General features: G+C 43.8%; 1 protein-coding gene across 3 annotated transcripts in view; it reads left to right on the forward strand.

Annotated features, from left to right (window-relative positions):
• The first annotated feature begins 2,901 nt into the window (after positions 1-2,901).
• IL1A (interleukin 1 alpha) overlaps positions 2,902-27,187 on the forward strand; it is a 54,916-nt gene continuing 30,630 nt past the window's right edge. For 2 of the 3 annotated variants that reach the window (XM_073622114.1, XM_073622112.1), the window contains exons 1-2: positions 3,020-3,161; positions 14,281-14,414. In XM_073622114.1, coding sequence (XP_073478215.1) covers positions 14,381-14,414 — 34 coding nt within the window. In that variant the 5' untranslated portion in view covers positions 3,020-3,161; positions 14,281-14,380. Of the gene's footprint in view, positions 3,162-14,280; positions 14,415-27,187 lie in introns of all 3 variants that reach the window. The other variant, XM_073622113.1, reaches the window with a different exon arrangement.

The raw sequence follows: 27,187 nt of genomic DNA on the forward strand, positions 1-27,187 counted from the left end.
CGAGTCCACCCTTTTTTAAAGCCAATTAGAGCCTCCAGCTCTAAACACATGCTTCAAAAAAAAAAAAAAAAAAAAAAAAAAAAAAAGAAGGAGCCATTGAAAGCCATGCGTCAGGCGCCCTGCATGTAGATTAGGGGCCGGATGCATGGATAGGGGGTGCAGCACCTATGCGCCCCCTATGGATGGGCCGCCACTGGTTGTGTGTAATTCTTAGTATTTTTTCTTATACTTTATGTACGTACTATCCACAGTAGCATTTCTCTTGTTCTGTATGCACTTCTCAGCATTCGTTCCTTTACTGTATGTACTATGCACTTCTATTTTTTTGTATACTGGGTGTAATTCTCAGTTCGTTCTTATACTGTATGGTTGGAGTCACACTTCTTTTATTAAAGCTGAACTCTGGAAACGAAAACTTCAAATATTTTTGTCAATAATCACAAAGAATTTAAATCGATTTTGTGTGCACCAAATGTCTTTTCAGAACCAGATATAACCTTCTAAAAGCAGCAGTGACATCATCACCATGTTGAACATAACAAAAATATAAAATACTGCGCTATCTGTAGAACAAAAAAAGGATTTAAACTCATATGAAAATAAATTGTAAACTCCGCTGCAACTTCATGTGAGACACAAACAATACCATACAAAATTAAAATTCAAGTTGCGCTGATTGATAATTAATATTCGGCGTACACCTTAGATTTATGACAGAATAAAAAATGGTAAGTGACATGTGAAAAAAAAAAGATAAATACTCCAAATGTTACAAAGTGATGCAATTGGTACAAGAGTCACTAATTATTCCTTGACGGATAAAGAACCAAAATAAAAAGTCCATGTGTTGAGAGTAGTACATCAATGTGTTCCTCCACAGTGGCACACGAACAAAACACCACAGAAGTGCCCCCGGACAACGTTAGGTGTGACAAAACGTACGTAGGGAGGAGAGACGTGCTGACGTCACCGCGTGTACACAGGTCCCGGAAGCAACAGGCTGCTATCGAGAGCCGGCCAGCTCGATATATTCCAATTGCTGTTTTTACACAATTTAATTGTAAGTGCAATTTTTTTCTTTTTAATTGAATAAAAAAAGTATTTACACTATGCAAGCCTTTATTGTCTTTCCATGGGGACCTATTGAACACATTTGTGTATGAGACTATCCATTGGTGAGGATGCTGGGAGTATTGGTGCACAGCACAGAGACCCAAGGCGGGGTAATAAGCCACAAGCGCATCTGATCTCCCATAATAGGGGATCATTTATAGCTGGTAAGCGGCAGTGCGTGCAGGGGTGGAGGCACTATCACATTTTTCTTTTCACTTTTTCTGTGGTGTTTAATTCGTGTACCACTGTGGAGGAACACAATGATGTACTACTCTCAACACATGGACTTTTTATTTTTGTTCTTTATCCCTCAAGGAATCATTAGTGACTCTTGTACCAATTGCATCACTTTGTACCATTTTGAGTATTTACCAATTTTTTTCACGTCACTTAACATTTTTTATTCTGTCATAAATCTAAGGTGTACGCCGAAATTAATTATCAATCAGTGCAACCATGTTGAACATGCCTGTGCAGAGAGCAGAGCTGTGGGAGGTGCGATGTGGGTTTCCATAGCAATTTGTTGGGGCAATTGCTGGTGTTGGTTTTTGAGTCATCACGCCACCATGATTGTTATGGTGTCAGGAGGATTGAAGCGCATTATTTTTTTTTATTACATTTTAATATAGAATGAAATAGTTCAACTCACCATAATGTAGATGTTACTTGCCACCATCGCCTAACGCCAGATTTAGCTTGTCACTTGCTACCTCACCTGACACCAGATTCAGCTTGTCACATGCCACGTCACCTGCCACCAGATGGAGCTTGTCACTGTTATCTGCCACCAAACGTCGATTGTCACTATCCAAACGTGGATTATCTCTAATTTTATTTAATTAAATGTAAAAATCACATTCCGGAAAAGCTGTGCAGGCAATAAGAGATGTAATCATCTCTCTGCGTGGCCGCCCCACCGCTGACAGAGTCTCCTTCGCGGCACGGCCTGGCAGCAGAGGCGCCACGACCTGGTGTTGGGCCGCGGCCCAGGGGCTGACGCCCTCTGCTGTACATTATCTGTACACAATGAAAGGCAGACGGAGTCTGCCAGTGGATCCACCTGCTACCTGCTTATCCCCGCTGAGCACGCGGATGACATGTCCATGTTCACTCGCTGATGCAGAGGTCTGAAGAAGGAGCCGCACATGCTCCGAAGCGCATTACCTCCCCTTCTCCCCACTGACACCATCAGCCTTGTGTGTCCCGCAGTGAACCCGGAACACAGGCTTCCCTGCTGCCTCCTATCTCCAGCACGTACGAGAACGCTTTACAGCTGCTGGACGGCTCTACACTGCTCTCTACCACCGTGCCGAGGATGGACACATGCCACAGATGGGGACTCCTGATTTTATCATGTTTTTTAACACCCAACGATCTTGTAAGTGCTTTTAACCCTTTGTGCGCTTTATTAAATTTTGCATACTGCACTTAGAGGCGCCTTTGTTTTACGCTTTCCTCTATGGGTAGTTGGATGGAAACGGATCGCCCGTCTGATCATCCGATCCGCCAGATGGATGGGAAATCCCACCCGTCTGTTTTTAGTGGACACGGTCAGATCGGATATCGGCGGGTGTCAGCAGACACATGTTTGTTACATCCACCGCTCCATAGAGGGCAATGGGTGGTCCGATCGGTCCACCTGTGTAAAAGGGGCTTAGGGGTTTTGTTTTGCTCCTGGCCGTGCTGACAGTGGATTTTGTTTTCTGCCTCTAAACTCCTATGTGTACATGGAGGAGTGTTTAGAGGAAGAAAAAATGCTTTAAAATTGTTGTGTATGCATGACCCCTTAGGCATACGTAAATATCATCAATAAGGTTCAGGTTATAAGTCACATATCTATGATTAGGTGTGACTTTATGAATAAACTGCCTCCATAATTATGGAAGTTACAGGAAGACAATAAACCAGGAAGAGAATAAACAGGTAAGACACAAGTTTTTCTGGGCAGAATTGGGCTATAAATGTGTGTGTGTGTGCACACCCAATAGTACAGGCGAATGTCCTCCCAGCAAAGGATCAGACGGTTCAGGACACTCTCTAGTAAACAGGTAGGTGTCTGATTTAACATTGTTTTTGTTTGTACATTCAGCAGCAATGGTGATGATTTACTAAAGTAGTAAAGTGAATGTTGGCTTTGAAAAATGTATGTTCAATGTGTAAAGTGTAAAGTGGCTTTCAGCAAGCTTGAACAAATGCTAAAGCCTGCTAGCAGCTTGCTTAAAGTGGCAATCAGCACTCCCATTAGGATCTGTTTTCAACGTTTACAAACTGCAGCTCTATGGAGCTTTAAATGCTTCAACAAAGCTTGCTGAAAGCTCTGCAAATGCTTTGTGAAAACTTGCTGTTCCCACTGCTCTTATACGCTGCTCTGAAGCCCTTGTGAAACAGGCCAAAGATACAAGTCAGATTTTAGGCACCCCTGCAATAGAAATGCAAGTTTTGATGATGCTCCCCAAGGATCAATCACTTCTAAAGGGATGCAGAAACTGTGGCTTTCCTCATAACACAGAAAAAAACAACAGCTGATTAAAAATGAAGATCCTCTTATTAAAGAGGAATTCTGGCCTCCCTCCAAAAAAATTAAAAGTCAGCAGCTACAAATACTGTAGCTGCTGACTTTTACTATTAAGGCACTTACCTGTCCAGGCATCCAGCTGTGTCCTCACCCGCGTCTCCATCTTGACTAACGGAAGCCTTGTGGCTTCACTGCCGGTTTCCTACTGCGTATGCGCAAATCACGCTCTGCTTTGTGAATGGGCCGAACTTCTGAACTTCGCCGTGGCGGTCAAAACAGGGTACCCTCTTCCCCCCTCCCCCCAAAAAGGTGCCAAATGTGGCAGGGGGGGGGGGGGGGCAGACAAGCAGAGCTTCCCTTTCTGGGTGAAGCTCCGCTTTAAGTGAACAGTCTGGTAAACCAAAAAAGCCATTTCTTCACAGCAACAAAAAGTATGACTCTTCTAAAAAAACCTTGTTAAAATCCTTGCAATGTACATTGATTACCCAGAGGGGTTTATATGTTAACAACAAAAGCGGAGTTACCCTTTACCATATAAAATCATTCACCTTGAATAGGAGTGATTGTTAAAGCAGGCTAGGTTCTATGACACTAGATATTCCATGATTAATTCAAACCATATTATGTCACTATATTACATTCAATCCATATTTTTAACAAAATCTTTATTACCTTTAAATTGCAAGCCAAGCTCCCACTGTTAGCTTAAAAGCTGAAGATTAGTAAAAATATTTTTGGGGACACGGCATCAGGGAAATATATTACATCATAGATCAGAAGGCATCTTTTCACGTATTTCACCGTTTAACCCAAATCCTATGAGATTTCATAAGACAGTCATAACGGTGTTCACACAATAATTTCTATGTATCCTTATTTCATATGCATATGATACATTCTGACCACAAGATGAGAATATGTATCTCCATATTCACAAACCTATACAGTGTTTTCTGCCCAAAATTTGAATGCCTTCGTCTCGCCTTGCAATCCCTATAGAACAGGGGTAGGCAATCTTTCAGAGGTTGAGATCTACCTGGGCAACATGTGGGAAATCAAAGATCCCGGGAGGGGGGGGGTTGGGGCGTTGGCGTCATCCTTTTAAAAAATTAAATGAAAAATTAAAAATAAAGCATTCAATAAAAACACTAAGGGCCGATTCCCACTGCTGCGGTGTCAGACATCGCATGTGATTCGCACTGCACTGCAATGTCTGTGCGATGCAAATTCAGCCAAAGTGTATGGCTAAATTTGCATCGCATTCGGACCAAACTCATGCAGGACCCTTTTTTGGTCAGCACCAGAATCGGATTGTATAGGTGTTCACAGGTGTTCCTGTCCAAAGTTTCATTTGCACTGCGATATGTGAACCGATCTGCATAGCACTATCCTCTGTTTCTATCCCCCAGTAGTGTCCTCTGCCCCTCTATAGCTGTTTCCCCTGTCGCTCCCAACACACAGCTGTGGGTAGCTCTCTCCTACCTTACAGGGTCTGTTCATCACAGAGGAGTTGAGAGGCTCCATGGTGCTGAATGGAGGGCAGGACCAGGAGCTGCTTTAGTCAACGTTTCATGTTAACAAGCTGATGATTGCTTGCTAGGACTGCCTAGCAACCAATCATCTTCTAGTTAACTTGCAAAGGTAACTAAAGCACCTCCCAGTCCCACCCTCCATCCAGCACGGGTTTGCCTCTCGCTCCTCTCTGCTAGTGAAGGGAGAGCAACGTCAGTGTTTCATCAGATTAGGCGACGCGTCAGAATTTGTAACGGAAGTGACGTTCCGTCGCCGCCATCTTGCTACACCCCGCACTCCTCCACAGTAAAGCTATACTGCGCATGCGCGATGTGCAGCCGAAGTGATGTTACCTCGCGGCCATCTTGGTACACCGCATTCGTCTGCAGTAATCCTAGAGTTAGAAGTCGACAAGCGGACATCCTTGTACACCCACTGGAGTCTTGCTTTTCACAGTTATTTTTAACAGTAAACTCAGCTTTTATAGTGAAATGCAGTATTTAGAAGTCCGTAACACTGTTTTGATGTTAAATTTTAAACGCAATGGTGTTCAGTCACATCAACAAACCTGAGAGATCAGCAGGCTTGCCGCTGCTTTTACAATTCAACATCAAAACAATGTTACGGATTTCTAAATACTGCATTTCACTATATAAGCTGAGTTTACTGTTAAAATAACTGTGAAAAGCAAGACTCCGGTTTGTGTATAAAGATGTCCATTTGCCAACTTCTAACTCTGGGCTTACTGCTGACGAGAGCGGGTGTACCAAAATGGCCACGAGGCAATGTTACTTCGGCTGCGCATCGCAATGCTCTGCCACATATCCTCCCCCCTGTTTTGACCCCGAAAGGGGCATAACACACCAGCCAAACCTCTTCAAATTGGCACCTCTGTCCCAGCTATCACCCATAAGGGCTAACCCCAGGTGACTTTCCCTATGTCCCCCTGCTACACTGACTTGGGTACTACAAAGACACTTTTTACGGGTGCGCTTCCAAAAATGCCATCTGCCCATTTTCTTTGGTGCCACATCTTCAAACACTTTAACACTGGGGGAGTTACTAAGGACTTGGACCTTTTTTCCCCAACCTTTTTCTCTTTACTTCTAAAGTGGTCACATTTTAAACACCTTTTTAGCCATAAGTGCGGGCACTTTTATTTGGGAATTAAACTCTTTTAATGACACCTTGTTAAGCTTTGGGCCAGTGTCCTCAGACCTTTTACTCTTGCAACTTGGGAGGTTCCTGGACTTCTGGAAATCTTTCCCAGAATTAAACTCCTGAGCCTGTAGGGGGCCTAATTCTACTGCACCTATTCCCTGTTCAGTGTCTGTCATACCATTATTCATCTTCCTGTATTTTTTTAAGAGTGACAGCAACCACGTCACCTTGACCATCAGGTCTACCCTTATTTTTGTTGTTACCCATGGTAACCGAAACATTTACCAGTGCGTTGCACTTTTCCTCATTGTCCAAAATATCACCACATTTATCAGAACTCATTTCACTAGTGTTCTGCAAGGCAGTGTCTGGAGGAGAATCGCACAAAATGGAGTGGTTGTCTACCATGGCAACGTCTCTAACCACCAACTCCATTGCCACATGATCCTCTTCCAGCAACTGTCCTGATATCTGATCATCATTATCTAATTTCACCTTTGGGTTGATAACCACATCACATATACTTGTGCCCTCTGGCACTACCGCCCAGACTTCTGTCCTGTCCAACAGTACTCCAGAGTGTCTCTCATACACAACCTCTGTATGATGCAATCCAGCACACTGTGAGATGACTTTCCATATTAACAATGATTGCATTAAATGCTTCCAACATTGGCAATCTCTGCATAGTACAGCCTGTAATATCCAGCTCCATTTATGCACACCCCGTGGTACAAGTTCTCCAAACACAGGAGAGGATGGCAGAATTTACACCGGCTGTACACTCCAACATTCTAACATTTATCTCAGCATAGCTGTCATAAAAAAGGCACCGTGATTCTACACCTAAGACCTTCCTGGGGTCCTTCATGTTCCTGGGGATGTGGAAAGACTCATTTACTGATGCCTTAGAGGTGGTGCTTCTTAAAGGGGCTAGAGGTATCCAATGCAATAACCTGGTGCTCTCCTAGAGCGCAGCCAGGTGCGGAAGTCACCACAAAACTCTCAGGCTCAGTGTCAATTATCTGTTCCAGGTCTTCTCTATGGATAAAAGTTTGGTATACCACACCAATAACTCCTTTATGGGTTGTGGGCACAACCTCTGCTATGTGCTCAATCTCTCTTGGCCCTTCCATCTCCTGAGGAATATCCTCTGCAACAGCAGCAAGTGAGCCCTTGTCCAAAAGCTGCTCTGCAGTCCCTCCATTTAGCACAGCAGAAATTGTGTCCGCTCCATTGTTACACACTGAGCCTTCTTTCAATAAAGCCTACAGACTTGTCGCCCATCTGTCCCAGTCTACTTTCTCTATGCTCCCATCACAGGTACTACGCAGTACCTCTCCAAATGCCAAAGGAGACACAGGACAGAGTGGTTCCACAGCAGACACCATTGCACATATCACCTATGGCAAAAATTTTTAAACACAGCAGGCTGCAATACCATAACTTCACCACCTTGTTCGGGTGGTGCTTCATTAAACTCAGGAAGACTTTTGCTGTCAGCAGTGACACACCGCAGTAACCCATTATCACCACAAGTAATTTCAGACATTTTAGTTTTACCATTTGACACATTCTCATCACCAAGGTCAAGTACCCTCTTATCCATCAGAGCGGCACCACAGTTGTCCTGGGCAACCTCTGGCTCCAACACACAGAGCTCCCTGGAGGTTTCTAGGGACACCTCTGCAGCCTTATATACTGTGGCTAAGGGGAATAGCATATCCTGCTTAGCAATCACCCCAACCCCATTAAGCATCACATTATCAGCATTAGTCAACTCAATACCTGTATGATCATACTCCTCAGTAAGTTTCACATCATCACATTCAATTTTGACACTTTGGACAGGGCACTGCAGTGAGGCAAGCCCTTTTCTGCACCAACAGTGGATCTCCCCTCTGGGATCACTTCCACTTCAGTGTGAGCAATCCCACAGTCAGTCTTTCCCATGACTTCAACAGCAACAGCCTTACCATCCTCTTTGGCAGGTGTGGAAAGCTTCAATTGAGGGCATTGTCCCTTCTTTGCTGTGCTTTTATAAGCTGATGCCCCCTCATGGACACGGGGCAACATTGCATCCTTCTTGGATTTACCAACATCCCCTGCAGGCCAAACAGATTTCCTGTTGCCAGGGGTAACAGCAGACCCACACACCTAGTCATACCTCTTGCAGGATACGATGCCCTCTTCTCTGGGCTGACCACTTCACACAAGCAGCCATAAGATGAAAGCACATTTCTTGTGCTCTCTCACCCCCTGCAGGCTGAACACAATTTTCACCAAGGTTGCCAGGGGCGACAGCAGACACTTTTGCACCAACATCTTCACTCAAAATTTGAGCCACGTCTCCACTACGGCTCCTTTCTGCAAACACACTTTCTCCAGTTGCTACGGGATACCACATTCTCACCACTGAATTTTTCCAGCGCTCCCTAGATTGGATTGCTCCTAGGAAATTGTAGTAATCATCTTGATTATGACCCATCCAGCGGTACACCTCTTGGTGTTCTTCCTCCAGAAAAGGCTGTACCAACTCAACCCAGCGACCTTTGGGCCATCCTCTGTAGGAAGCAGTCATCACAAACTCACCCAAAAAGTCTTCAACATGTTCAAAAGGCAACATAGGCTGTATAAAGTCAGTAGCATAGATTTCTCCTTTGTTGCCACAGGCAATCGCAGCCATCTGCTCACTCCTTGCACTGAGTGATGGTTTCCCAAGCACAGATGCAGACTTTGGTGGACTCTCCATACTCCTAGTCACCTGTGCACTCATTGCACCAGTGTTGCTATGGACAACCCCAGCCCTCTTTCTCCTTAGCAAACTCTATTCGGGCATGTATGGGGTTTGATCAGGCGGTAACAACCCCTCCAGCCACAGAGCTCTGTCTCTCATTTCAGTGATCCTTGCTTCTTTTAGGAGCTTTGATCGCCCCATACTCACAGTCACTCCAGAACAACTTTGCACAATTCAGCAACAAATTGGAGCACTGTCTCGTTAAGGCTAGTTACCTTTCTCTTGCAGGTTCTCCTCACCTGCACACAGATTATGCAGTCTCATGCATCAAAACACAGTTCATATAACAGATGAACTTACTTGATTGCAGGGATCTCAGATTGTGCCCAAAGCACTTCTCCACCGCCTGTAAAGAACTAGCGTCAAATGTTGAGCTTTAAAGGACCCCACCACTCACTGTTTCTTCTTTTTAAGAACTTTATTTGCCTATTTTTATTAAAAGCAAGTTCAGCAAACAAACACAGATTTCCCTCGCAGGGGTTTCAGCATTCCTTTTTCCATCAAAATGTCATTCAGCCTAGTTGGCTCTCACTTGCAGCACTGCTGCTCTGGCCTTACGCTCCTGGCCCTTGTCTGTCTCGTACAGACTGTTTCACCGACCACCTTGGTGCATACAGGTGATACTCGCAAAATTAGAATATCGTGCAAAAGTTCATTTATTTCACGAATGCAACTTAAAAGGTGAAACTAATATATGAGATAGACTCATTACATGCAAAGCAAGATAGTTCAAGTTTTGATTTGTCATAATTGTGATGATTATGGCTTACAGCTCATGAAAACCCCAAATCCACAATCTCAGAAAATTTGAATATTGTGAAAAGGGGCAATATTCCAGGCTTAAAGTGTCCCACTCTAATCAGCTAATTAAGCCATAACACCTGCAATGGGTTCCTGAGCCTTTAAATAGTCTCTCAGTCTGGTTCAGTAGGAATTACAATCATGGGAAAGACTGCTGACCTGACAGTTGTGCAGAAAACCATCATTGGACACCCTTCATGAGGAGGGAAAACCTCAAAAGGTAATTGCAAAAGAAGTTGGATGTTCCCAAAGTGCTGTATCAAAATACATTAATAGAATGTTATGTGGAAGGGAAAAGTGTAGAAGAAAAAGGAGCACAAGCAGCAGGGATGACCGCAGCCTGGAGAGGATTGTCAGGAAAAGGCCATTCAAAAGTGTTGGGAACTTTCACAAGGAGTGGACTGAGGCTGGAGTCAGTGCATCAAGAGCCACCACACACAGACGGATCCTGGACATGGGCTTCAAATGTCGTATTCCTCTTGTCAAGCCACTCCTGAACAACAAACAATGTCAGAAGCGTCTTACCTGGGCTAAAGAAAAACAGACCTGGTCTGTCGCTCAGTGGTCCTCTTTTCTGAGGAGAGCAAATTTTGCATCTCATTTGGAAACCAAGGACACAGAGTATGGAGGAAGAATGGAGAGGCACACACTGGAAGATGCTTGAAGTCTATTGTGAAGTTTCCACAATCTGTGTTGATTTGGGGAGCTGGTGTTGGTCCACTGTGCTTCATTAAGTCCAGGGTCAACTCAGCCATCTACCAGGAGATTTTGGAGCACTTCATGCTCTATAGGGATGCTGACTTCATTTTCCAGCAGGACTTGGCACCTGCCCACACTGCCAAAAGCACCAAAACCTGGTTAAATTACCATGGGATTACTGTGCTTGATTGGCCAGCAAACTCGCCTGACCTGAACCCCATAGAGAATCTATGGGGCATTACCAAGAGAAAGATGAGACATGTGACTGAACAATGCAGAAGGCTGCTATTGAAGCATCCTGGTCTTCCATAACACCTCAGCAGTGCCACAGGCTGATAGCTTCCATGCCACGCCGCATTGAGGCAGTAATTGCTGCAAAAGGGGCCCAAACCAAGTATTGAGTACATATGCATGCTTATACTTTTCAGAGGTCCAATATTGTTCTATGTACAATCCTTGTTTTATTGATTGCATGTAATATTCTAATTTTCTGAGATTGTGGTTTTCATGAGCTGTAAGCCCTATCATCACAATTATGACAAATCACGGCTTGAACTATCTTGCTTTGCATGTAATGAGTCTGTCTCATATATTAGTTTCACCTTTTAAGTTGCATTAGTGAAATAAATGAACTTTTGCATGATATTCTAATTTTTCGAGTATCACCTGTATATCTAGCAGCCTCTTGCTGCACTGGTTCCCCCGTGGAGCCCTTCTGACTCCTGGTACTCAGACTTCCTATCTGCCGGGGTGGAGCCCAGAACTATGGTCAGGTTACTACTAAAAGCCCAGCACACACCTGACCAATCATTATGCTGGCTGTTTTCAAAATCGGGACCCAGGACGGGGATTTCATCCCACCCAGATCTCTCAGAAATCCCCGGGCTCCAGATCCCAAAGTGGACTTTTCTAAGAAAGGAGGAAACTGAAAAGCCATGTTACAAGCTCCTGGAGCTTCTCAACCCGTTCAGTTGAGAATTCTGGGTCACAACCTGCTTCTAGACCCTGGCAGGGCAACACTCTGCCACAATATCTATATCCTTTTCCTACTGTATAAAACATTTTTTTGGGGGGGGGAACCCTACGCCGTTTTTTTTTTTTTTTAAAAAAAAACATTATTGTATTACCGGCATTCTTTTCTTTACATTCATCTGTCAGTGGGGAAGCCTACTGACAGATGATGACTCATCGGTTGTTAAGGACTCGGGCGGCCAGCTTCCCGGCCCACTGCTTAACAACCAGCTATTCTTCACACAGAATTCTAATTGATCTGAAAAGTTGGAATTCATTAGAAAAAGAATAAACAAAACTAATTTTTATGGATTTGAACAAAATTTGTTACTATTCTTCCTATTGCATTAAGAGATTCGGATACATCCGAATCTCTGAATGACCAAAAATTTGTCTGAATTTGTATTTGGACCGAAACGAATTGCACATGTCTAATTTCTAACACGCAGCATGTACATACAAAAAATGACACCCCACCATACATTCTGCTACTCCTCCTGGTTATGGCGATACCACATGTGAGACTTTTACACAGCCTGGGCAAAAAAGACATTTACCTCCAGCAGGGCTAGTTTAAAACACCTAGACAATCTAAAAAATATTAGCAAAAAATATGGGGATTTGGTCACACCATATTGCTATATGGTGCTAAGCCCACTTACTGCGACAAAGTACCCCATGATTAGTGGGTCCTACACTATCCATGGATTGGGAGATCCTGCTTCTCTGAACCATGAGAGCAATACACTCTTCTATATGGGAGAACTTTGAGGTCTCCACCCATGACACAAGTGGACACTAATGAGAGGCACTTAATGAAATAGTGGGGTGCTCTGCACCCAAGGGGATTTGGTCAGAATCCATACAATAAACAAACAAGATATTTGGGGGGCACACCCTAAAAGATGCATTAAAGCTGGTGCATCCATAAGACAATAGAGCAGAGCAAAGTATTACAGCGCACACATGCAAAAAAGACATTTACCTCCAGCAGGGCTAGTTTAAAACACCTAGACAATCTAAAAAATATTAGCAAAAAATATGGGGATTTGGTCACACCATATTGCTATATGGTGCTAAGCCCACTTACTGCGACAAAGTACCCTATGTTAAGTGCCTCTCATTAGTGTCCACTTGTGTCATGGATGGAGACCTCAAAGTTCTCCCATATAGAAGAGTGTTTGCTCTCATGGTTCAGAGAAGCAGGATCTCCCAATCCATGGATAGTGTAGGACCCACTAATCATGGGGTACTTTGTCGCAGTAAGTGGGCTTAGCACCATATAGCAATATGGTGTAACCAAATCCCCATATTTTTTGCTAATATTTTTTAGATTGTCTAGGTGTTTTAAACTAGCCCTGCTGGAGGTAAATGTCTTTTTTGCATGTGTGCACTGTGATATTTTGCTCTGCTGTATGGTCTTATGGCTGCACCAGCTTTAATGCATCTTTTAGGGTGTGCCCCCCAAATATCTTGTTTGTTTTTTTACACAGCCTGGCCACATAGAGAGGCCCAACATGGACGGAGCATCGTCAGGTGTTCTAGGGACGTAAATTACATATCTAATTTCCTGAACCCCTATTACACTTTTGCAGGCCCTGGGGCACCAGTACAGTAGAATTACCCACAAAATGACCCCATTTGTCAAATGTTCTGAACATGTCATTTTTTTCCTTACGTTTTTTGAAAATGTGGAAAGAAAATAAACGCTTTTTTTTATGCATTTTGTTTTTACACATTTTTATGGCACTGACAGGCACTGATGAGGATCCACTGATAGGGTGGCACTGTAGGGCACTGATGGCACTGTAGTTCACTGATGAGCACTGATAAACACTCACTGATGTGCACTGATGGCACTGATAAGCACCCACTGATGGGCACTAAAGAGCGCTGTAGGGCACTGATGAGCACTATAGTAGGACTGTAGTGGCACTGATGAGCATTGTAGTGGCACTGATGAGCACTGTAGTGGCACCATAGGGCACTGATGAGCACTGTAGTGGCACCGTAGGGCACTGATGAGTACTGTAGTGGCACTAATGGGCACTATAGTGGCACTGATGGGCACTGTAGTGGCACTGATGAGCATTGTAGTGGCACCATAGGGCCCCGACGAGCACTGTAGTGGCACTGATGAGCACTGTAATGACACTGAGCACTGAAATGACACTAAGCACTGTAGTGGCACTGTAATGACACTGAAGGGCACACAGGATCATGCCAACTCACGCTGCTGCAGTGTTTCTCTCTCTTCTCTCCTCACACAGATACAGCATATAACGGTGTCCCAGAACTAGCCGGCCGCGCTGTAGGCATCATAGTGCAGTCAGCAAGTGGTTAAATAAAAAATATTACAGAGTTGTGTTAAATTGTGTCTAATATATCTGCCTACAGTTCAGCTTTAAACATCATGGTTATTACTGTTGTTTTTATTTTTTTTAAATGATGGGTATTATCATCATATTATTTGCAAGGGCCCTATTTGAAGCAGATTCCTGTTGGATTTTGAAAAACTTTTAAAAATTGTTAAGATTTATAAATTTGTTACTAAAAATATGCCATCATAATGTGGAATTATTAAACTGAATACTATAACTATTGTATGTACAGTATGTATTAAGAGAATATTTACCTAAATGACCACTATTTCTTGCTCATTTCAATTTAGATGAAGATATTATAGGCGAGACCGAGACAAATAAGAATCTCTATTACCTAAAGGGGAAGTCTATAAAATATATATATAATACAACCCCTCATCTGGACTAATGGCCTCGCCGATAAGAAATTCAGAAGAAGGAGGTCAGTTTCTTTTTTTCTTTTAATTGTTTTAAATATGAAATTAAAGTGGTTCTAAAGATATAAAGTGGTTGTAAAGTCTCCACAATAAACCCCCATGATAGGTTCTCTTATGGGGCAATGTGTGTTTGTTCTTCAGCAATATAATCTCTAAATACCTTTTCACAGCAGTCAGGGCCACTGATAAGGCAGTACAGCCAGCCCTCCTGTCCCGGGCCCTATCAGTTTAAAAGGGGGGCCCAGGAACCTGCTGAGCAGGAGGTCCGGCTATACTGTCTTATTGCAGACACCAATCCTCTTCTGCCTCCCCCTGCAGTACTGCCAGCTTCTCCTCCGCTTTCTCCCTCCGGCTGCACTGCAGGGGGATTGTTTCTAACACATGTGCCCCTTCTATCTGCTGTCCGGTCCCCCCTTTCCCACGCAGCACTGCTTCCGTCTATCGATCACAGAAAGGAAAGGAAGGCTCAATCAGTCGCAGGAAGGATTGGTTGATCGATTGCAGGAAGGAGCGGCCAGTCAATCGCAGAAAGTATCAAAGTAAGGAAGGATCAGTGGATCAAACACAATAAGGATCGGTCAATTCGCAGAAAGGATCAGTAGATCGATCGCAGGAAGCATTGTTCGATTGAAAAAATAATCAAAGTATTGGTCGATCAAAGGAAGGATCAATCGATCGCAGAAAGCATTGGTCAGTCGAAAGTAGGATCAGTCGGTCTATCGCAAGAAGGATAGTTTGATCGATCGCAGGAAGGAATAATGTAAGGAAGGAATGATTGATCGAAGGCAGGAAGTTTCGGTTGGTCGATCGCAGTAAGGATCGTCGATCGATCACAGATAGGAAAGGAAGGATCGGTCAGTCGCAGGAAGGATTGGTTGATCGATCACAGGAAGGATCGGCCTGTCAATCACGGGAAGGATTAAAATAAGGAAGGATAAGTTGATCAATCGCAGGAAGGATCGGTCGATCGCAGGAAGTATCAGTTGATCGATCGCAGGAAGCATTGGTCAATCAAAGGATGAATCAATCGATTGCAGAAAGCATTGGTCGATAGAAAGATCAGTCGGTCGATCGCAGGAAGGATAGTTTGAACGATCGCAGGAAGGATTAATGTAAGGAAGGATCAGTCGATCGTTCACAGGAAGGATCGATCACAGGAAGGATCAAAGTAAAGAAGAATCGGTTGATCAAACACAGGAGGGATCAAAATAAGGAAGGATCAGTCGATCGATTGCAGGAAAGATCAGTCGATTGATCGTAGGAAGGATCGATTGATCGCAGGGAGGATCGATCGGTTGATCGCAGTAAGGATCGTCGATCGATCACAGAAAGGAAAAGAATGATCAGTCAATCGCAGGAAGGATTGGTTAATCGATCACAGGAAGGAGCAGCCAGTCGATCTCAGAAAGGATCAAATAAGGAAGTGTCAGTTGATCAAACACAGGAAGGATTGGTCGGTCGATCAATCGCAGGAAGGATCAGCCGATCAATCACAGGAAGGACCAAGGTAAGGAGGGAATCGGTTGATCAATCACATGAAGGATCAGTCGATCAATCGCAGGAAGCATTGGTCGATTGATTGACCAATACTTTGATCCTTCCTTTGAAAAAAGAATCAATCGATCACATAAAGCCTTCGTCGATGAAATAAGGATCAGTCGATCGATCGCAGGAAGGACCGTTTGATCGATCACAGGAAGGATCAATGTAAGGAAGTAGCGGTCGGTCAAACGCAGTAAGGATCGTCGATCGATCTCAGAAAAGAAAGGAAGGATCTATCAATCGCAGGAAGGATTGGTTGATTGGTCGATCGATCGCAGGAAGGAGCGCCCAGACGATCGCAGAAAGGATCAAAGTAAGGAACAATTGGTTGATCAATGACAGTAAGGATCAGTCGATCGATTGCAGGAAGGATCAGTTAGTCGATTGCAGGAAGGATCGGTTGGTCGGTCGCAGGAAGGATCGGTTGGCTGATTGCAGGAAGGATTGGTTGGTCGATTGTTCATTCCTTGTGAAAGCAATAAAGTTGATAAAAAAAGTTAGTGACAGTGCAAAAAAAAGTTTTGAATAAAATAAATAAAACTAATAATAAAAATATTTAAAGCACCCCCTCCCCCCAGTGCTTAAATGTGTAAATGTGAATGCATACGCAAGTCACGTAAATGATGATCACACCAAACATGTGAGGTATCACCGCGAACGTCACAGTGAGCGCAATAATTTTAGCACCAGACCTTCTGTGTAACTCTAAACTGGTAACGTGTAAAGGCTTTTAAAGTGTTGTTAATAGAGTTGCCGTAGTTTGGCGTCGTTCCACGGGCGTACGCAATTTTATAGCATGCCATGTTGGGTATCGATTTACCCAGCGTAAGATTATGTTTTATATTTTAATTAAAAAATTGGGTATTATAAAGTGTTTTTGTGCAACAAAAAAATAATTAAAGTGTATTTTTTTTCCCCAAAAAATTGCGTTTGAAAAACCACTGCACAAATACCATGTGACATAAAAAAAAATCACAACACCCATCATTTTATTCTCTAGTGCCTTTAAAAAATATATATTATGTTTGGGGGTTCTAAGTAATTTTATAGCAAGAAATTACAGATTTTTGCATGTAGGAGAGAAATGTCAGAATTGGCTTGGGGAGGGGAGGAGTAGCTTTAGGGGAATAGCATTGCTCTATGGCGGCTGGAGGAGAGGAGAGGGGCGGGGAGGAGATCGTGTTCTCACACAGACTGCATGCTATGGAACTAATGGGTAGAGGGGGAGGAGGTAGATGCAGAGACGCATAGGAGAGAGCAGGAATGATGGAGGCGCGTAAACTGACCACGTATTCATGGCTCAGCAGTCATGATAAACATGATCAGCTCACAGAGGGGAAGACAGGAACAGGCAGGATCAACCAGGTACTGTAGAAGATAAAAAGGGACCATTGACATGGCAAAAGCACTGTGCTACAGCTTGTGCCTTAAAGGGAAAGGAGCATGACTTTGTAGGATTACAACCTCTTAATGCATTTTCTGCATTAAGGGAAAAAACCTTCTGTGCCACAGGATCAAGCTGTGCTGGTCTATAAACACAGGCAGCATGGCTTAGAATCAAGCCTGCTTAAGTGCCCCTATAGGAAGAGGTTTCATATGGGGGCACTCACCAAAATGTTGGAGCCAGGAGCACCGGCAGGGTACCCCAGGAGAGGAGGATTTGTGCAAAACCATTACACAGAGCAGGTAATTGTGACATGTTTATTATTTCATGGGGGAAAAAGGTTTACAATCACTTTAAACCTTTTGTTTTGGATTGAGTAGGGAATGGTTAAATCCCGTCTTTGTCTTTGTCTTTGTTTTTTTTCTCTGTTTTCCAGAGGGGAGATTTGCCTTAGCTTTCTGTCCTGTAGACTTAACAGAAAGAAAAAGAAAATCTCTCCAATAATAGTTAGTTACAACTGGATTTGTTCTGTAGTATTGAAGATGAATCGTAGCTTCTCCAAGCCAGTTCTAATGAGTGTCAGGAACAAATCCCAACTTTTATATCCACACAGGTAGCACCAGCACCTTGATCCTGACACCATGGAAAGGCTTTTCCCATCTCCTAGAGCAGGAGTCTCCAAACTACGGCCCTCCAGATGTTCAGGAACTACAATTTCATTTATGTGTGGGTTGTGAGGCATAGTGGGTGCAAGGTGGACAAAGTTATTGGGCGTCAGACACTTCTTGGATGTAAAAGCGGTTTTATTTCTCTTAACATTCCTTTTTATATTTTTGGGGGAAAGAGGGTTAGGGCCAGGGCACCCTTAAATAGTGGTAGATTCAATTGGCAGACTTAGAGACTTCAATAGGATGACAGACGTGCAGGGAAAGGCCCCAGCAAGGCGCCACATCTGCACATGCAGGAATGCTGTCTCCTATGGCAACAGTCTTTAACAGTTCCTAACTCAAACGTAACAGTTCCTTCAGCTTCACTACAACTCCCTCTTGTAGTTCTTCAACACTGAGCTCCTGGTCTCTCACTAGACCCCCTGATTTACTGACTCTGAATCCCTTGAGCTCCTCCAATATTTGCAGTGGTATCTCCCTCAAGCGTCACCCACGCTTCCCTGCTAGGTTCCTAGCTTGGCGCTCCAGATACTTCTCAAGCTTCACCCCTGCTGCCTGGCTCGGTCCCTGGCTTGACTCACAAGGCTGCTCTGCAAGCGTCACCTCCGCTGGTTGGGTCCCTGAATTGATCACCGCCTGAAGTTTCCCGTATCTCCACTGTGCCCGTTCGGTGAAAATGCTGCTCCGGTACTTGCTTCAGTTACTCACTGTGGTCCCTGGTAATAAGGTGGTTGGTCCCTTTGTGGCGACAGCTTCCCTTCTACCTCCGACCACGACAGGTTCTCTGACTGGCAGAACCGTCACTTCTGGTTGGACTGCAAGCCGCAATCCCAACCCTGCGCTGCTCTCTTACTTCTGGATAGGCCCTCACACAGCCTAGCAGCCATATGCCCCCGGGATAGGCCCAGTCTCCAGCCTAGCAGCTCGGGGCACACGACACACGTCCGCCCAGACAGCCGTGGCACAGATCATAGATCACCTGACTCCACCTGAATATATACTGTATTTGCCGGGATATAAGGCGGCTGGGCATATAAGACGACCCCCTAATCTTCCATTTAAAACATCGGTTTTGTGCTATACTCGCTGTATAAGACGACCCCCTTCCGACCAGTCTGTCATCCTGCTGGATGTGCGGTAATGCCGTATGTTCAGTAGCTTCGATAACAAGTAACATACTGTCTCAAAGTATACATACAGTATACCGCGCTCGGCCAATCACGGCGAGCGATGTATTCTATTAATGAATACAAAGCCTGCTCGGATTGGCAGAGGCTGTAACATCATTAGCCCGAGCCTCTGACTCTCAAAGCCAATCGGAGCAGGCTACTGTATGTAGCTTGCTGGGATTGGCAGAGTTTGTTACTCCGATCCGAACAGGCTTTGTATTCATTAATGGAATACATCACTTGCCGGTATTGGCTCAGCGGTGTATACTGTATGTATACAGTATTACCGCACATTCAGCAAGCATCCGGAGGGCTGTCATCCAGCAGGCGGCTTGCGTATAAGACGACCCCCTTTTTTATACCCGGCGTATAAGATGACCCCCGCGGTTTGGCCATTTTTTTTTAGTGTAAGAGGTCGTCTTATACGCCGGAAAATACGGTAGGCTCTCCCAGCAGGCCAAGGAATTCAAGAAAAACCCCCCCATATACCCATAACCTGACCTTGAATTGTCCTTCTCATATCTAGTACCACCAAGTGCCCAGTCACCTAGTGGTAGAAGAGAAAAGTACAACCAGGGCATGCTTGGGGAGATATCAATGAATCTCTAACAATTGACCAAGGTAACTACTCCTGGCAAGTAAATTTGTGAGGAGCATCCCTGACTAAGCCCCAGGGTGCTACACAAATGGCAATGCATCAGAGAAGTGTAAACCGGTCCTTCGTGTTCAATGCTATAACAGCTAAAGAGATATTTGTGGTCTAGATCAGTGTTTCTCAACCTTTTTTCAGCCAAGGCACCCTTTAAAATTCTGCACAATCTTGAGGCACCCTATTCTAAAATGTAACTTGAGGGGATTTGACAAGGGCGCAGATGCGCTATTCTGAAGATCGACACACCAAGACCTAATGTCAAGAGGGTCAGACCGATAAGAATGGCTGATGGCTGATTCGTTTCGGGGGAGCACCCCTTTCTTCAGAGCCTGAGCGGGAAATGTCTAATCTCTCATAGTTGCCTCTATAAATATGTGTGTCTGTGTCTGCAAGGCCCAATTGGTAGCGACGCCCACCAAAAGGCGACACCCACCCATATAGACTTCCCCTCCCTGGCCCCATCTCTCCTAGGTATGACCCTTAGCCTGACAACTGGGAACCAACACTAATTATTGTTGTTGTTTAGTGCATGCTGAACCAATACATGTGGTACTGTCAGCATAAATCATAAATCACAGAACACAAATGCTCGGGACAAACACCTCCAAGGGGAGGTGAACCAATGTACCTTGCCCCTATGATGGTCCCTAGCCGTGGGCTGGTGTATGGAGATGGTAAGGGGCATCGCAGGCTCCCGGGAGCCATGGAGGCGCTGTTGCCAGCGTGTGGAACGCAAGCCGCTCAAAGGGCCAGGAAGTGCGAGTATTCCTGGGTTCCACCCGCAGCTTCCGGCCAGTCACGGCATCACTTCCCCTTCCACGCGCGTCGTAGGACGCTGTGTGTAGAGCGGGTGTGTTTGGGCTCCACCCGCTGCTTACGGCCACCGTGGGGTTACCTTGGTGTAGCTTTAGTTGCTGATAGGAAAAAAAAAGAAAATGGAAAAACGGGACTTTATATGAAACATGCACTCCAGGAGATAACAACTTAATAACCATGAATATGGCAAGTACCCAAAATACAACAGAACCAAAACACGTTGCATGGAAGCATCACATAGCCTCAATTAGCATTATATAATTTATTTATTGATATATGAATTGTAACAAAAAGTAAAAATAATAATGACATGGTTCATAATATTAAAAAATCCTTATTAATATTGAGACAGGTCCTAAATTATACATAAGGTATAGCAAAAATACAGTTAATGACATGGTTAGTTCATTTTGTACATACTGTAAAAAGCAATTACATAAATGATAAGTCTCTATGATCATTGTAAGCTGGGTAGGCGAGTAAAATCCAATTGATATGTGGAATAAATTAATAATGCAATTTTTAACATATGGGGGCAACCATTGGCTCACACTTCCATAATAAAACAACATGATTGGCTCATATTGATACATACTGTAGATAGCCAGATTCACTGAAGTGTATCTCCATAGTAAATAATTGTAGCTAGAATTAGTTGGTACAGTCCAATTGGTATAAATACGGTAGTAGAGTAATAGTAATGTAGTGTGGACACGGGGGCATCTATTGGCTCAACGCGTTTCGTGGCGACGCCACTCTTCAGGAGCAGGTATGCAGTAGGTGTCTAAAGATATTGAAAAACATATATATATTAAAAGAGCCTATATGGTAGATCTGTGTAGGGGAGTTGCTGATAAAGCATTATTGGATCAGGTCCTGACTAAGAATGAGTACCAATTTCTGTATTCTAAGCACCCAGTAGTTCCCCACTTTTACCATATCCCAAAGATACACAAAGATATGGAAAAGCCCCCAGGTAGACCTATTATAGCAGGGATTGATAGTTTGACCAGCAATCTTGGTAGCTACATTGATCACTTCCTCCAGGGATTGGTAGTAAACCTGCCATCATTTATCAAGGATTCGGGTCATGCCCTAGAGGTACTTAGTGCATACACTTGGGAACAAGGATATAGATGGCTATCGCTTGATGTGACATCCTTGTACACATCCATTCAGCATGAGTTCGGACTTAGAACTATTGAAAACTATTTGGCAGAAGCACACTTGTTCGATCCTATGCAAGCTTGATTCATCTATGAATGTATCGAGTTTATTCTGACTCACAATTACTTCACCTTTATGGACAGATTCTACAGGCAGGTAAAGGGTACAGCCATGGGTGCTAGGTTCGGTCCCAGCTATGCAAACTTGTTAATGGGCTATTGGGAGCTCAATTACATCTGGGCCAATAACCCATTTGGGAGGAACCTAGTACTGTACTCACGGTACATAGATGATGTTCTCATCATCTGGAGTGGCACCGACGAAGAGCTGAAAGGATTTCTAGCACATTGTGCAGGGAACCCTTTTGGGATTTCCTTTACACATGTGGTGGATGATAAGTCCTTGGTCTTTCTGGACTTGGAGTTACAGGTCGATGGCTCTGGGACCATTTATTCAAAAACCCATTTCAAACTGAGCTCTGGTAACTCTTACCTTCATGCCCAGAGCCACCATCATCCTAGATGGATCAAAAATGTCCCCCTGGCCGCGCCCCCTACACACAGCATCCTACGATGCGTGTGGAAGGGGAAGTGACGCCGTGACTGGCCGGAAGCTGCGGGTAGAACACAGGAATACCCGACCTTCCTGGCCCTTTGAGCAGCGTGCGTTCCACATGCTGGCAACAGCACCTCCATGGCTCCCGGGGGCCAGTGATGCCCCTTACCATCTCCCTATACCAGCCCACGGCTAGGGACCATCATAGGGGCAACATACAGGAGGCAAGGTGCGTTGGTTCACCTCCCCTTGGAGGTGTTTTTTCCGAGCATTTGTGTTCTGCAATTTATGATTTATGCTGACAGTACCACATGTATTGGTTCAGCATGCACTAAACAACAACAATAATTAGTGTTGGTTCCCAGTTGTCGGGCTAAGGGTCACACCTAGGAGAGATGGGGCCAGGGAGGGTAAGTCTATATGGGTGGGCGTCGCCTTTTGGTGGGCGTCGCTACCAATTGGGCCTTGCAGACACAGACACACATATTTATAGAGGCAACTATGAGAGATCAGCCATTGCCCGCTCAGGCTCTGAAGAAAGGGGTGCTCCCCCGAAACGCGTCAGCCATCAGCCATTCGTATCGATCTGACCCTCTTGACATTAGGTCCTGGTGTGACAATCTTCAGAACAGCGCATCTGCGCCCTTGTCAAAGCCGTTTTTGATAGCTCGTTTTGTGAGTATACATCTTGCTGTTTTAATGCTTTATTAAAGTTTTACCAGTGGTAATGCACTAGGTCGGTGCGCCCTCCTTCTTTTCTTGTTTCATTTAGTTTATGAATACCCATTGTTCAAAGGAGGGCTGCAAGACGTCAGGCATTACCTTACTAAGGTGGTCGCACCACATACATAGTTACTGGACACCTGAACGCAGGAGAGATTGTTACTGTTTTTACTTGGGGGGATTTAACATGGTTTTTTAACTTCTGGTGATAAAACTGAGCCATTATGAAAAAAGAGATATTACTGTTACTGGTATGCTTATGTTCGCTCTCAACCAAACTGTCATCAAATGACTGGTGTTATAACTGCAGCATCATGACAGTTCAGGCGCAAGTAGTGCATGCAAACAGGCACTGTTGTTAAGGACTCAGGCGGTCAGCTTCACGGCCTGCTGCTTTACAACCAGCTATTCTTCACACGAAATTCTAATTGTTCTGAAAAGTTGAAATTCATTAGAAAACAAATAAACAAAACTAATTTCAATGGATTTCAACTAAATTCGTTACTATTCGTTCCTATTTCAATCAAAAATTCCGATACATCCGAATCTCTGAATAACCAAAAATTCATCTGAATTTGTATTTGGACCGAAACGAATTGCACATGTCTAATTTCTAACACACAGCATGTACATACAAAAAATGACACCCCAACATACATTCTGCTACTCCTGGTTATGGCGATGTGTGAGACTTTTACACAGCCTGGCCACATAGAGAGGCCCAACATGGACGGAGCATTGTCAGGTGTTCTAGGGACATAAATTACATATCTAATTTCGTGACTACCTATTACACTTTTGAAGGCCCTGGAGCACCAGGACAGTAGAATTACCCACAAAATGATCCCATTTTGGAAAGCAAACATCCCAATGTATACACAGTTGTGCTCATAAGTTCACATATCTTGGCAGAATTTCACTCATGGTTAATGTTTGACTGAAGCCATTTATTATCAATCAACTGTGTTTACTCTTTTTAAATCATAATCACAACAGAAACTACCCAAATGACCCTGATCAAAAGTTTACATACCCTGGTGATTTTTGGCTTGATAACATGCACACAAGTTGAATGGCTATTAAAGGTAACCATCTGTTTGCTTGTAATTAGAGTGTGTCTATAAAAGGTCAATGAGTTTCTGGACTCCTGACAGACCCTTGCATCTTTCAACCAGTGCTGCACTGACGTTTCTGGATTCTGAGTCATGAGGAAAGCAAAATAATTGTCAAAGGATCTACGGGAAAAGGTAGTTGAACTGTATAAAACAGGAAAGGGATATAAAAAGATATCCAAAGAATTGAGAATGCCAATCAGCAGTGTTCAAACTCTAATCAAGAAGTGGAAAATTAGGGATTCTGTTGAAACCAAACCACGGTCAGGTAGACCAACTAAAATCTAAGCCACAACTGCCAGGAAAATTGTTTGGGATGCAAAGAAAAATCCACAAATAACTTCAGGTGAAATACAGGACTCTCTGAAAACGTGGTGTTGGGTGTTGGAAGATGGGCTGCATGGTCGAGTCGCCAGAAGAAAGACATTACTACGCAAATGCCACAAAGTATCTCTGCTTATAATGCACCAAACAGCACAGTGACCACCCTCAAACCTTCTGGCATAAAGTAATTTGGAGTGATGAGACCAAAATTGAGCTTTTTGGCCACAACCATAAATGCTACATTTGGAGAGGAGTCAACAAGGCCTACGATGAAAGGTACACCATTCCTACTGTGAAACACGGAGGAGGATCGCTGATGTTTTGGAGATGTGTGAGCTACAAAGGCACAGGAAATTTGGCCAAAATTGATGGCAAGATGAATGCAGTATATAACATAGATTGATGCGCTCTGATACAAAGTTCAATCAATGTGAGAAAATAATTTTTTGTGCTAAAAAAACAAAGTGAAAAAAATTGCTACCAAATCGCTAAAAAATCGCATATATATAAAATCCCAAATATATGAAAAAATCGCAAATATTTAAAAACTGTGTTCCTCCAGTTATACAAATCCACTGGAAGTGGTGCGATATCTCCAAAATAAACTAAGCAACAATTGTGTATAGATATACTAAAAATGCATTTGTAAATGGTAATCAATCCAAATTAGTGCCAATAAATAAATAAATTAGATATATTCCCTGTGATGAGTGTTGAATCCTCCGTAATAAAAAATAAATAAATGATAAGCTTATAAAGGTGCAATATATATATATACAATTGATGAGTATAAATAGATAAATAGTGCCAATAGAATCTGATTAAATATAGATGATTAAATTCATGAGATAGGATAAGTAACAGGCGACAGTTCAATCCTCAGTAATCTGGGATATCTGGATTCCTGCAGTACTTATTCACCCTCTGAGCTATTTCTTCCACAGCCACAATGAATGGTAATTTTCTCAGTATCAAGTGGTTTTATGTAAAATAAACAAAGAGAGAAAACATTGCGCAATATTGTTACAAAAAAAGTTCACAGGCAAAACAGCACAGTGATACTCACCTGTGCCTGACTTGTTTTAGGCATGCAGATAAGCAGATAGGCAGATCTTAGCTGGCTTGTAAGGACAAGGCTTGCTACGCAAGCTGCTTCTGCTTAGTACAGATGAAAGCAGTACCGTATATACTCGAGTATAAGTCGATCCGAGTATAAGTCGAAGCCCTAATTTACCACAAAAAAATGGGAAAAACGTATTGACCCGAGTATAAGACGAGGGTGAGAAATGCACAGCTACTGTAAGGGGAAAAGAGGGTCAACAATGCCCATTTGCAGCCTCACTGTGCCCAATTGCAGCCTCACTGTGCCCATTTGCAGCCATAGGTCCCCCGAACTTCAAACTCTGTAGTTAAGGCTTCCTAGATGCCCCCTAGCGGCAGCCAAAATTTGGGGTCTCTGAACCCAAAGGGTCCTGAAATGACATTGCTGCAGATGGACACAGTTGACCGATTTTGGGGCCCCGTATCTCGGGGCCACTTAGTGCTAGGAACCCCAAATTTGGTGTTCAAACCCAGTGGAACTAGCACCATAAAAATATCCAAAGCTGGGGTTTCTAGCACCAAGTGGCCCCGAGATACAGGGCCCCAAATATCGGTTCAGAAAATGTCAAGCACTTTTCTGCAGCAGAGAATGACATTTTCCGAACCTACTTTGGGGCCCGTATCTCGGGGTCACTTGGTGCTAGGAACTCCAGCTTTAGATATGTTATGGTGCCAGTTCGACTGGGTTTGCACACCAAATTTGGGGTTCCTAGCTCCAAGTGGCCCTGAGATATGGGGCCCCAAATTTGGTTCAGAAAATGTCAAGCACTTTTCTGCAGCAGAGAATGACATTTTCCGAACCGATTTTGGGGCCCCGTATCTCGGGGCCACTCGGTGCTAGGAACTCCAGCTTTGGATATGTTATGGTACCAGTTCCACTGGGTTCGCACACCAAATTTGGGGTTCCTAGCACCAAGTGGCCCTGAGATACGGGGCCCCAAATTTTGGTTTGGAAAATGAAATTTTTTGCTGCAGAAAAGTTCTTGACTCGAGTATAAGTCGAGGGGGGCACTTTCAGCACAAAAAAATGTGCTGAAAATCTTGACTTATACTCGAGTATATACGGTATGTTATCAAAAAATACTGTAGAAACATTTGCATTCATCAGCCAGGAAGCTGCGCATGGGACGTACCTGGACATTCCAACATGACAATGATCCAAAACACAAGGCCAAGTCAACCTGTCATTGGCTACAGCAGAATAAAGTGAAGGTTCTGGAGTGCCCATCTCAGTCTCCTGACCTCAATACCATTGAGCCACGCTGGGGAGATCTCAAATGTGCAGTTCATGCAAGACAGCCCAAGAATTTACAGGAACTGGAGACTTTTTGCCAAGAGGAATGGGCAGCTTTACCATCTGAGAAGATAAAGAGCCTCATCCACAAATAGCACAAAAGACTTTGAGCTATCATTAATGTTAAAGGGGGCAATACACGGTATTAAGAACGAGGGTATGTAAACTTTTGATCAGGGTTCTTTGGGTAGTTTCTGTTGAAATTATGATTTAAAAAGAGTAAACACAGTTGATTGATAATAAATGGCTTCAGCCAAACACTAACCATGAG

Source organism: Aquarana catesbeiana, linkage group LG03 (assembly GCF_042186555.1).
Source record: "Aquarana catesbeiana isolate 2022-GZ linkage group LG03, ASM4218655v1, whole genome shotgun sequence".
NCBI lineage: Eukaryota > Metazoa > Chordata > Amphibia > Anura > Ranidae > Aquarana > Aquarana catesbeiana.